The sequence below is a fragment of the Polypterus senegalus genome, chromosome 2 (assembly GCF_016835505.1).
Source record: "Polypterus senegalus isolate Bchr_013 chromosome 2, ASM1683550v1, whole genome shotgun sequence".
Lineage (NCBI taxonomy): Eukaryota > Metazoa > Chordata > Cladistia > Polypteriformes > Polypteridae > Polypterus > Polypterus senegalus.
Window position 1 is genome coordinate 72,577,173 of NC_053155.1, and position 13,520 is coordinate 72,590,692.

At 38.4% G+C, this 13,520-nt stretch overlaps 1 protein-coding gene across 2 annotated transcripts in view; it reads right to left on the reverse strand.

Annotated features, from left to right (window-relative positions):
* Nucleotides 1-13,520, reverse strand: part of il1rl1 (interleukin 1 receptor-like 1) — a 51,088-nt gene that overhangs the window by 21,037 nt on the left and 16,531 nt on the right. For both annotated transcript variants that reach the window (XM_039743954.1, XM_039743953.1), the window contains exons 3-6: nucleotides 8,139-8,355; nucleotides 5,591-5,629; nucleotides 2,410-2,545; nucleotides 1,599-1,634 (exon numbers count right to left, since the gene is read on the reverse strand). In XM_039743954.1, the coding sequence (XP_039599888.1) occupies nucleotides 1,599-1,634; nucleotides 2,410-2,545; nucleotides 5,591-5,629; nucleotides 8,139-8,355 (428 nt within the window). The remainder of the gene's footprint in view (nucleotides 1-1,598; nucleotides 1,635-2,409; nucleotides 2,546-5,590; nucleotides 5,630-8,138; nucleotides 8,356-13,520) is intronic.

A 13,520-nucleotide genomic window follows, 5' to 3' on the forward strand; every position in this document is an offset into this window, starting at 1 on the left:
GTAAAAATTTAAGTATTCAACGTAGACCTCACTGTTATTATTTGCAGTACACCATGAAATGCATATGTCTCTGTTATATGCATACTGGTATGGGATTCATGAAAGCAGTGTTAATGTTTGTGATGTGCCATCTGTTGGAAGAAACATTTTGATACTCAGGGTTAAATAACCTGGGCCAGGTAGAAGCTATTGTTGCTACATGGTGTAGAGGCAACTGTAAGGTGCCGAAAGCATAAAAGAAGCAGAAAGCAGATAGGAATCTCTGACCATACCAGATTTTATTTTAATTTGCGCAAAGGCGTGTGTATATGTATGTGTGTATATTGTGGAGCCGACCTGGACACAGACAGGCGGACATGTTGTTACTCACCACCACACGTGTTTATTTACAATAATATATACAATTAAATGGTCACTCAGACCCAATTCCGTGCACAAAACACCCCAACACTCAGTCCTGGCCACTCTAATGCCTTTCTTCGGGCCGTCTCCACTCTCCTCTCTTGCTTCGTCCTCTTCCACCCGACTCTAGCCCTGAATGAAGGGAGACGGCCCCTTTTATAGTCTCCCAGATGAGCTCCAGGTGGCTCCCGGTATTCCCTCGTTGGCCATGCCCCAGCATGGCGGAAGTGCCGGCTGTTCTCCCGGCAGCTCTCCGGGTGTCCTTCCTAATCTTCCCCCCAGCACTTCCTGGTGAGGCAGAAGTGCTGAGGGAACAGGTCTCCAAGGCATTGGGACGCCTCCTGGCGGTGACCACGGGCCCCTGCAGGGTGGGGCTTCCATGCCCTTAACCCGTGGCCCCCAAAGCAACCAGGAAGGCAGCCCCCAAGTGATCCAGGGTGGGCGCAGACCAACATTCGGTCCCTCACGGCGTCCCGGCCGGGTCATTGCCCATGGCATCCCTGACAATATATACTACGGGGCTTCGCTCGCCAGCCCACTGGCCTGGGCAACATGCCAGCCACTTCGCATCTCGTGTATGTGGATTTCACTTTCACCAAACAAAAAATCTTTTAATCCTCGAGGATATGCGTCTTCATTGGGAAGAAACACTACTTTTCCCTGATGACAACACGAATCAGACGATCTACAAGTCTCTGACTTAAAGTTTAAAGCCAAACAATATCTATATACTTCTGTCATATAACCTTTGTCCATATATTCTGTCTCTTTTCGCTGTTCTGTTATTTCACCGAGTAATCATTTCTGTTTGCTTGCGCTAATGCGTTCTTTACTATCCTTGTTTTGTGACTTTCGAATTTTCATACTTCCATTATCTTTAACCTGCTCTGTATGTGTACCACAACGTTTTTGAATTCTTTATGACGTTCTAGTTTGTCATCTACCCTTTGTTTACTCAATTTTACTGAAACTGTTGGTGATGTGTCATATTTTGGTGTGACAGAGAGATAAAATCAAGACAGGCAAAAAGACATACACACAGACACTTGTCCTTTGTTTAAGGTGAATAGATTAATAAACAGAAACAAACAAATAAACAACTCTGATAGTGAACACTTAATACATATAATGGTAGTAGTAGTAGTATAACTATCAAAACTAACCATATATTAAATTAAATTAAACAAATTATTTACCTTATATCCATTCAAAACTGTGGTGTCCTTTGGCCACTGAAAGAAAAACCAATGAATACTTTCAGTCATAACACAAAGCAATAGGCTAATGCAAGGAGTGACAAATGCTGCTCAGAATGACTCAGCTAGAAATATTTAGCTTCTTGTCCTCCAGTACTAACAAAACAATTGTTCAAATTTAAGGTTAAACTGAGTTGAGATCTCAACTTTCAGTTTCAGCTATTGAATTTAAAACTCACAAATTCTTGTTCAAAAGTTTCAGTTATAGAGTATAAAGAATTTCCCTTGCCTTGATCTTGTTTACCTTCTGCACTTTTGACCTTAATATATCCAGCATGTTTGTATAAATATCAAAAGTGCTGGTTGTGAAATGTGAAATCTAAAGTTTAACAGCAGCATGAAGGAGTCTGGTGAGCCCCGTCCACTTGGCTTTACAGTACAACAGTTAACCCCAACACCCTGAAGTCAGGTTACATGTCTAAAATAAATCCAGTCCAACCTCTTGGTCACTAGATCACATTGCCATTTTCAAGCTTATTTTTTTTCTGGCCACTATGAACACCACCAGTTTAACCAGCTTACACAGAGTAGGTTATTACTTGAAATTCCTTGTGTGTGTTTTACTGTCCAACTATTTATCAATGAGGATGCTCAGCCTGCCTAATTCAAATGAGCATTTTATGCAGAAACAAATTATAAAGGGTCACCTTAAGTGTCGCGTGTTAAATGAGACACAAATTTCAGTATTTCACATTATAATCTGAAATAAGAGCAACATATTTTGCGTACACATTAATATGACACATATTACCTTATACCAGGTCACATTTACATCAGGCAGTAAACCAGGACAAGTAATTTGTGAAGTTGGTGAAATTAATTTGCGAGTAAATTGCAGTGCTTCGTTCATAACGTCCTTTTTATATACAGTTAATTCAAAATTATTCCTGTGAAATCAAAAAAGTAAAGAGGGAATTAATTGAAAGGCCCCAACATGAACAAGTAAGTTGAGATTCATCCATAAACCCACCTTTAAAGTTCATTGTCTTTGACTTCGAGGGAAACAAAGATAAGGATATCTTGAGAAGAGTAACCAATTTCTACCCACACCGCTCACCAATTTTTTTTTTTTACACTAGAATTACCAGACCCTACGAAAAAAATAGTAGATCCGTCCCACCTTAAATTGCATCTTAAATCCGTTCGCACCTCTCCGCCAGTGTTTTTTGTCTTCTAAATGTGCCGATAAAGACAAGCTGCAAATCGACTATTCCATCCCCCCACCGACTTAGAACGTGCACGAACTTCTCCAAGTTCATGCCTTGATTGATTATCTGGCAGTGAAGTGGAGTTTTAGAGTGGAAATAATAGATCGTTATTTGGAACACACGCATTTCATGTGTGTTCCATTTCTACAGTAATCTGTGTAAACACATTTTTAAAACAGAAATGTTTTTCATTGTCTAGTAGTAAATGACAAAACGTAGGCATAAACTATATAACGTATGAAATCTGAAGTCCAAATATCAAAGAAACACTTTCACAAAAGGTACAAATATAACAGAACAATGTGGCATGCTAATGCGGCTTTTTTTTCTGCAGTTATATTTTTGAATAAAAGCTCACTTGTTCTGTTCACTCCCAGATAATCAATCAAGGCATGAGCTGGGAGAAGTTTGTCACGTTCTAAGTCGGTGGGGGGATGGAATAGCCGGCTGCTTGCAGCTTGTCTTTATCGGCACATTTAAAAGACAAAAGACGCTGCCAGAGAAGTGCAAACGGATTTAAGAAGCGATTTAAGGTGGGACGGAACTATGAGTTTTTTCGTAGGCTCTGGTAATTCTAGTGTTAAATAATGTGTCTAAAAGAATGAGGTGGAGTTTTTAAGTTCATTTGGGTGAAATGTGCCCTTAACCTGTTTCTATCTAAGCATCTGTCTCTTTGTTGAAGAGCAAGGAAACACTTGCATGTGGAGCACCTTATTCACTCCTGATGAGACAGCACTATGTTTTTTTTAATGGTGAGTAAGGGGATTTCAGGGGAGAAGCAGCAGCATAGGACAGAGGCAAGACCCACCAAAGCCAGAGCAAATGGAGAAGAGCTGAGGCTGGCACTGACAACACATGCTGTTATGCTGGGACAGAAATACTGGGACCGTTAGAGGGTCATTTGCCCCATTTGTGTGTGTATGTGTATGTGTGCGTGTGTGTGTGTGTGTTAGGATCATATGAAGGTCAATTAATGTGGGGGCATCCACCCAAAGCAGAGGGGGCAGCCTTGAGAGAAGTATGTCATGCACTTAAAATGAATATTGGGAGCTATTTATGCCAAAGAATTACATACAATCTGCCACTCTGTGTTACCGGCATTCATGTGTGTGACTTAATGCATAGGACTAATAATCAAGTTGTAAGAGGTCTGTAAGCTGTTAAGAGGGAGGCCCCATTCACACTACTACATTTCCATTTAAAAACACAGACATTAGTGTTTGGTTTCACTTTTCGTTTACACAACCGTAGTGCTTCCAACCCCTGAAATTGGAGATTTTTGAGACATAGACTTTTAAAAACATGGCCTTGGTATTGTAATTTGGATGGGTGAAAACAGACTTTTGAAATTGCAGACTCTGCTTGCACTCTGATTGGCTCATGCTTATTATGTGGCCCTTGCCTGATTGGATCCTCCTCATTACAATGTCTCATTCCTTAACTGGTCACCCTTCATGGAAGAAAACCACAAACCAACACAGTGGGCAGAGGAGACTTGTTTGTAAAGATGAATATAAGCAGGAGATTTAAATCACAGTAATAAATTTAAAGGAATAAACAAAAAATCATTGATGTAATTAGAGAAAAACACAGAAGTCAATAATTAGTATAAACAGAGAAAAATAGAGATACAGATAAAAATGAATCAATGCAAAAAAATTGCTAATAAAATAGTAAACATATCAACAGATTTACAAAGATGGCAACAATGTACTAATGAAATATATTATTTAATGTCTATCAGTGAGTAAACCAATTCATACACATCTAAAACAAAAAAAAGAGACAGAAAAATAAATACAACACGAAATAATAACCAAAATCTATTATTACATTTTTGTATTGGACTGTGTTTTGTTATTGTATTTGTGCACGGTAATTGTAATTATAAATATTCTGGATGTGTATGAATTTCTGTACTCATTGATAGATATTAACTAACATATCATTTGCTCAATTTTAATATCTATATCTGTTTTTATGTTATTTTATTATTTATAAATTATACTGTATACATTTATAGAGGGTATATATATATATATATATATATATATATATATATATATATATATATATATATAATTTATGAAGTTTAACTAATCTAATCTAATTTTTACATTTTTTGCATTCTCAATGACCAATTCATTGTCATCTGTACAGTATCTCTATTTTTTCTTTATGTTAAGGGATTGTTAACTATTGTGGTTTTCTATAAATATATAATTGCTTGCATTTTTGCTTATTCCTTTAAATAGACTACTGTGGATGGCACCATTTGTGTCAGCACAATGTCCTTATCTCTCCACTGGGGCATTGGGATCCACAAACAGACCCCAGGATAGCACCCATTAGGTTCCACCAATCCCTCTTCCAGTGGCAACCCAAGCTCTTCCAAGATGGTCTCTCGTGGATTACCTGTTCTGTTCTATCCATCCATCCATTATCCAACCCGCTATATCCCAACTACAGGGTCATGGGGGTCTGCTGGAGCCAATCCCAGCAAACACAGGGCGTAAGGCAGGAAACAAACCCCAGGCAGGGCGCCAGCTCTATTCTATTCTACTACATCAGTAAGTAGATGGAGACCATAATACAAAATGTCAGCATTAACAGCATGGGATCCTAAAATTGGTTATGATTAGTTTTACATGGTATAGAAAGGGAAAATAACAGCTAGGGAGATATGTTAAACAGTAATGGTATATTTATAAAAACATGTCTTGCCTTAAAATTTCATCGCTTCCAAATCCTGCAGATTCGCTACTGTGGAAAAATGAGATTAAAGCATGTTAGCCACACTCAGACCAGAGCAGTGAATAACAAAGCATACATACAGCATGCCCACCTAGAAGTGCCTCTCACTCTCTTGGTCCTTTGACCTGTTGTGACTGTTACACAGAATCACATTATTCATTTTCTGAAACTTCCTATCAAAGGAGCCCCAACCTAAACCAGCAACATTAGAAGCCTGGCAGGAACCAAGTCTAGGTAGGATAGCACTCCTTTATTTAAGTTAAGTTGCCATTTAAGGAGCCGCCTTATTTCTTCACTAGCTTTTTATCTGAAGGATTTCTTTTCCACTTCACTTCAGTTGTACTGAAATATTACTAATTTTCTGCCTGTTTCTGATTTCCTTCTATATGTCCAAAATGAGCTTATTCAAAGACTCAGACCTGGCCTTGTGTGAGTGAGTGTGGATCTTTGTGGAGCATAATTTAGGATGACTTGGTCTCCCGTCCATATTGGATTACTGTCTTGCATCTGTTGCTGCTGGGATGGGATGTCATTTACCATCAACTCTATAATCATAAAGAAGGTTTCGCCAAAACATGGATAGAAGTCTAATTTATCCCCACAGATATTATTTAGTAAAATGTAAATCTTGCATATATTAATTTAGGAATTTTACATTTGATTAGATATGTTTCCTTTTTTAAATTTAGCTGCACATTTAAGATGTTTGTTAAATAATGATTTTGCATTAAGCTACACATTTTGTCATATTTCATAAATTCTGCACCACTATAGAAGAACCTTGAAGTTTAATTTCCATCCATCCATTCATTTTGCTAAACTGGCTTATTCAGGACAGCCATCCCAGCAATCACTGGGGGCAAGGCAGGAGCAGCAATTGGACAGGGCAAACACACACACACACGTACACACACGCAGACACATATATTAGGGGCCAATCTACCTTAACTGCATGTCTTTGAACTCTTTCCTGGTTTACATATTAAATGATAAATAAATACCCTTGTCTAGAGAGACCCAATTTCAACAAATAATTGAAATTAAATTAATATGTGATTGAATATTACTTTGTTAAGGAATTGTCTACAACCAAGGTGTACTTGCAGAAAATGTAAATTAACAACACAAGTACAATACAATAAATACTATAAATGGATAGACAAAACTATTATATTTGGAAAAAATTAAAACTGGCTTTTGACCCTGTATGGCAGTAAATGACATTGATTAGTCACTTAGCAGAAACCAAAGGTTAGAATGTGTGTTGTTTAACAACTTGTATATTTAATGAGTTTCTCTCTCCATTGTGTCAGCAATATAATTTTAACTCTGCTGTAGAAAGTGATTGATCTAAAAGACAGTTAGAGGTATTTTTTTTTTTTTTACAAATGACTGGTAAAAAACATAAAACCAGAAACATGCAAGGATCAAAAACCAGGAATCAAACTGATCTTTAGACAAAGCAAGAGGGAAACAGGAATCATCATTGACAGTTACATTATATGTAACCATACTAAAACATTTCAATGAGGCACTAGAAAATTAACCAACATAGATAACAACCTCTTTATCAAGTCAAAATGCTTCTTTATGTTATAAATGAACACTTTTTCTGTCAGGCATGACAGTTCATGAAGACACTTGATCCAAGTAAGTGTAATCTCATGCTTTAAAGAATCTGAAAATCCCTAATTTAACAAATATATTGCATTTTATTTGTCCACTAGGTGCAATTTAGAGAAGATATTGCTTCTGAATTGAGAATTTTTTTTATTAATACCCATCTAGCCTTAAATCTCTGTAACTCATAATAACAGCACTTTTTGAGAGGGTCAGCTAGGAAAGGTGAACATCTCTACACTGTCTGGTCATGAACAGGGAAATGACAGCTGGAACTTCATAGTTTAGCTTTGTGCTCCAAATTGCTCAATGTGTAGCTCAGTCTGATATATTTACACAGTTTTCTCATGGGGTGTGGTGATGAATAAAAATTGTTTTAAAAGTCAAGTTAAATACTGTATTATCATAAGCTTGACTGTAATCTGGTGTTGCTTCCATATATATAAGTCTAAACTAATGCTAACTCTAGCTTAACAAATGTTCATGGGATAATGTAACTGGTAAGTGAAGGTGATTGAAACGTCTGCCATCGTGCAGGGAAGTACAGCCACAAGCTAAGGACTAGATCAACTGCAGGCTTTATTTAGCTGAGTGGCAGAACTCACTGCGTTTAATTCCAATAACCTGTGTTAATGCCCCAGTTTTGAATAGCTGATGCGGCCTGGGAAAGGGAGTGACACCCTCAGTGATTCTTCTGCAGACCCAGATAACCTCTCTCTTTACTTTCATTACTGCCTCAGTTAATATATCGGTGATACAAGTTAAGCTACTAGGTCAGCACAGTTATTATTTTATCCTTATACACTTTATCAATTCTGTATTCAAGTTGTGTGGTTGCATTAAATTAAGTAATTTACATTAAGTTCAGTTTGCAAAAATAATTTATAGCACACTTTACCAAATACAAATGTACACTGCAGAGTCATTCAAAACAGCGGGAAGGAACCACAATATGGTTGAATTATAATGTATTCTTTCCTCTTCTTTTGATGATAATTCTTGGATCAGGCTGCTGTTTCTGGACCACTTTACATAATGGACACCATTACAAGCTTTACAATTTAAAACACAAGCCTCTTCTTCAATTGTGTTTACTTTATAAATGTTGTAGTTACCTGTTGAAAGGAAAAGACATAACATTGGTTTTCTGCAAAAAAGGCAAAGTAAGCCCTGAATATATTGGAGATCTTATAGATGTGAGTAATAAAATCATATTGAAACGTTCAAAATAACAGTGCTTAAAAACTGGAAGAGGCCACAGGACAAAAAAAATATATATCAGAGATCTAAAGCAGAAAAGGAATAGTCATAGTTAACTTTCAGTTCTAGAGTGTTACTGGGCTGCAAATACACATATTATGAGATTATGAAATATTCAGGAAAAAGAGAATTTCTGCTTCTTGCCTTGAAAAGGAAATCCTGCCCTGTATCTACACTGTACGCTTTGCTCTGTACAGCTAAGCTGCTGCCAAATAATGGAAATCCACTGATTCAACATTCTCTTAGAAAGTCAATCCAGGAGACGCTTCAAGGCTGAGCTGTTACCTTCAATTGGAACTTCCAAGACTGTAAGATTATTCCAACATCGCTTAAGTGCACAATATGTATTACCAATATTGCACATTAGAACATATTAGAACCCTTCATCTATTGACAGAATATTTATATAATTTAAACAACTGTGTCTTTAATATAACCTTTCATTAACACATTTCTTTTATTATATGCCAGCTACAGACTTCTTAAAATTCCCTTAATATCAATTCTATTTTATAGATGTGATAAAAACTTATGCAATATCTAGAAGCTATTCCAGCATTTTCAGAAGAGCGCAACTCTGGGCAATCCACACCGTAAGACAGTCTTGGGATCACTCAGTACAAAGGAACAAGTTACTGTAATCTGACTATATTTCCCAGTAACAAGGTAAGGTAAAGCATTACACTTTAAATTCTTGTAATCACATTACACTTACTGGCCTAAATGGAATTGTGTTATTTGTATTACATATAATATTTTAAGCAGGCAACATGTGACTATTGGAAATGTCATGAAGAGGAAATGTTATATCTCACCTAACTTTCAAAGATACAAGTTGCACTGCTCATGTACACTGTTATCACACAAGGGCAGAACACATTGAGTTTTATGCTGTACTGGAGATGTGTGTTATTTTACAACATTAAACAATAGTTCACTTTAGTTATATAAACCCTTGTTGCATATTTTAAGGAAGTCACTGCGCACTGGGGAAAGTCTGAAGGACTGGAAAATGGAAAATATTATCCCGTTATACAAAAAGGGTAACCAGGCAGATCCAAGCAACTATAGGCCAGTAAGCTTAACATGCATCACAGGTAAATTAATGGAAGGAATTATTAAGGATAAGGTTGTGCAACAAATAGAAACAACAGGAGTTTTACTGAACAATCAGCATGGGTTCAGAAGAGGGAGGTCATGTTTTACTAACATGCTGAAATTCTATGAGGAAGCAACAAAACAATATGATCAAAGTGGAGCTTATGATGTTATTTATCTGGACTTTCAGAAAGCATTTGATAAGGTGCCACATGAGAGGTCTGGCATCAAACTAAAAGAAGTGGAAGTTCAGGGTAATGTTTGTAGCTGAGTGCAAAATTGGCACAGACACAGGAAGCAGAGGTGTATGGTACATGAAACCTTATCAGAATTGGCCGATGTTAATTGTGGTGTTCCACAGGGGTCAGTTCTAGGGCAACTGCTATTTTAGTATATATAAATGATTTAGATAGGAATATAAGTAACAAACTGGTTAAGGTTTCAGATGATGCCAAGATAGGTGGATTAGCAGATAATCTCAATTTCATTGAATCTTTAAAGAGGAACTTGGATAGCATACAGTCTTGGGCAGATTTGTAGCAGATGAAATTTAATGTAAGTAAATGTATAGTTTTACATGTAAGAAGTAAAAATGTTAGGTTTGAATACACAATGGAAGGTCTGGATATTGAAAGTATGCCTAATGAGAAGGATTTAAGAGTCATAGTGGACTCTGCGCTATCAACTTCCAGAAGCCATTAAGAAGGCTAACAGAATGTTAGGTTATATAGCACCCTGATGTGTGGAGTACAAGTCCGAGGAGGTTATGCTCAACCTTTATAATGCACTGGTGTGGCCTCATCCTGAGTACTGTGTGCAGTTTTGGTCTCCAGGCTACAAAAAGGACATAGCAGCACTAGAAAAGGTCCAGAGAAGAGCGACTAGGCTGATTCCAGGACTACAGGGGTTGAATTATGAGGAAAGATTAAAAGAGCTGAGCCTTTACAGTTTAAGTTTACACAGAGAATCACAGACACTTGAAATAAGATACCAAGTAATGTGGTAGACAGTAAGACTTTAGAGACTTTCAAAACTCGATGTTTTTTAGAATTAAGTGGATAGGAATGGTAGGCTTTGTTGGGCTGAGTGGCCTGTTCTTGTCTAGATTGTTCTGATATTCTAATTCAGAATTTTGTTGAGGTTGACATTGTCTTTATTGAGAAACAAAAATTATAAATTTTTGTTTGAAATATAATAAGTTTTCAGTTTTGCAACATATCGAAAGAATATGATTAACAATGAGAATTTAATTCTAATTTAAGGGAGACTGAGTGAACTGAACCACAGGCTGCGTTAATATTTTTGTTCCTTGTGATATACAGGCTCTTGATCAAAGAGTTCATAAGGAATTAGATTTATTGAGACAAAAAAGTCTTTGATATTTAATCAAAAAAAGCCCTTTTTGACGTTCCCACGAAAATGGAGAAGGAAGTTAACTGAATTTTTACATAAGTTGCTTTTTATGTGAGATATTGCAAAAGTATTTCCACATTCCTCTTTGCAGACATAGAGATGCAGACACATTGACGGTGTTACACAATAAACACTGAACGTAGCTCGCTCCACCACATCAATAAGTGCTCTTCTCTGCGGGCCATCACACTACCAAAAATGGTACTGTTTACAAACTCCATGTTTGGAAGTGTTGGAGTGGTTAAGTCTGATTTATGTTTAATTATTAAGATTTATTTTTTATTAAGAATTATTTTTCCGAATGGATACCTCTGCTTGCTGGTTTATATGTTTGAAATGGTACAGTGCTAATGTAAGTCATGAAGTTTACTTGTTTAACCGCTCAGTTCATGTTTACTGTAATTTTTTTCCTCCTTATTAAAGTACTGAAAGGGCATGCGGGGGTCCTCCTTGTGCTTTCCAAATGATCCATATTTGAATAGGTTTATAGAGTAACAGAAAAGCAATTTGTAATAAGATTAGCATTTCTACAACAGTAATGAGTAATCTCATTACAATTCAAGAAAAGTGATTAGTAATTTGCATTGGATTACTTTGTTTGTAAGAACCTTACCCTACCTGAGATAATGTTGGGAACAAGACCTTTCAATGGGATTTCAAATTAAGACAAGGCAGCACTTGATCAAATAAATTCTTATTAACATTTGCAGAACATGCAAAAATTCAACTCAAACATCTCCCTCGACTTACTCAAATAAAACCATTCATAATGTACTTGGGTCAAAATTCTATTTGAGAGCAATGTCTTCAAGTGCCTTTTTCAGTCATATATTTTAGGAATGTTTTCTGCTTAGACATCCATCTTAATAAAAGTTCAAGTGACTGTGTGTGTGTATGTGTGTGTCTATGCTTGTCTGGTTGCTCTGTCTCTGTTATATGCCATTTCGTATAGGATTCATAAAAGCAGTGTTAATATTTGAGATGCACCATCTATTGAAATGAAAAATGCAATGCATTTCATTACTACATGCATTATAAAACACACCCCAATAGATTCTGCTCTACAAACATTAACATTGAATATGTCCAACAGAGAGCAACTGCAGGACAGGCAGATTCAGCTTATCCACCTTAATAAAAGGATAAGTGTCCAGGTGTCTGTGTGTCAGTCCAGTTGCTAAGGTTAGGAAGAAAATTTTAAAAATAGGCAGAATGTAGAATAGGGTAAAAAAAAATGAAAATGATAATAGAAATACCAAATAAGGCATATTCAGTTGTCTGACATTATCCATCCATCCATCCTCTTCCACTTATCCGAGGTCGGGTCGCGGGGGCAGCAGCTTAAGCAGAGAGGCCCAGACTTCCCTCTCCCCGGCCACTTCTTCCAGCTCTTCCGGGAGAATCCCAAGGCGTTCCCAGGCCAGCTGGAAGACATAGTCCCTCCAGCGTGTCCTGGGTCTTCCCCGGGGCCTCCTACCGGTTGGACGTGCCGGAACACCTCACCAGGGAGGCGTCCAGGAGGCATCCTGATCAGATGCCCGAGCCACCTCATCTGACTCCTCTCGATGCGGAGGAGCAGTGGCTCTACTCTGAGCCCCTCCCGGATGACTGAGCTTCTCACCCTATCTTTAAGGGAAAGCCCAGACACCCTGCGGAGGAAACTCATTTCAGCCGCTTGTATTCGCGATCTCGTTCTTTCGGTCACTACCCATAGCTCATGACCATAGGTGAGGGTAGGAGCGTAGCTCGACTGGTAAATTGAGAGCTTTGCCTTACGGCTCAGCTCCTTTTTCACCACGACAGACCGATGCAGAGCCCGCATCACTGCGGATGCCGCACCGATCCGCCTGTCGATCTCACGCTCCATTCTTCCCTCACTCGTGAACAAGACCCGAGATACTTGAACTCCTCCACTTGGGGCAGGATCTCTCCCCCAACCCTGAAAGGGCACTCCACCCTTTTCCGGCTGAGGACCATGCTCTCGGATTTGGAGGTGCTGATTCTCATCCCAGCCGCTTCACACTCAGCTGCGAACCGATCCAGAGAGCTGAAGATCACGGCCTGATGAAGCAAACAGGACAACATCATCTGCAAAAAGCAGTGACCCAATCCTGAGTCCACCAAACCGGACCCTCTTAACACCCTGGCTGCTCCTAGAAATTCTGTCCATAAAAGTTATGAACAGAATCGGTGACAAAGGGCAGCCCTGGCGGAGTCCAACTCTCACTAGAAACGGGCTCGACTTACTGCCGGCGATGTTGAAGAGATGTGTCAACCAAGACAGTCCTACAACATCCAGAGCCTTAAGGAACTCCGGGCGTATCTCATCCACCCCCGGGGCCCTGCCACCAAGGAGTTTTTTGACCACCTCGGTGACTTCAGTCCCAGAGATGGGAGAGCCCACCTCAGAGTCCCCAGGCTCTGCTTCCTCATTGGAAGGCATGTTAGTGGGATTGAGGAGGTCTTCGAAGTATTCCTCCCACCGACCCACAACGTCCCGAGTCGAGGT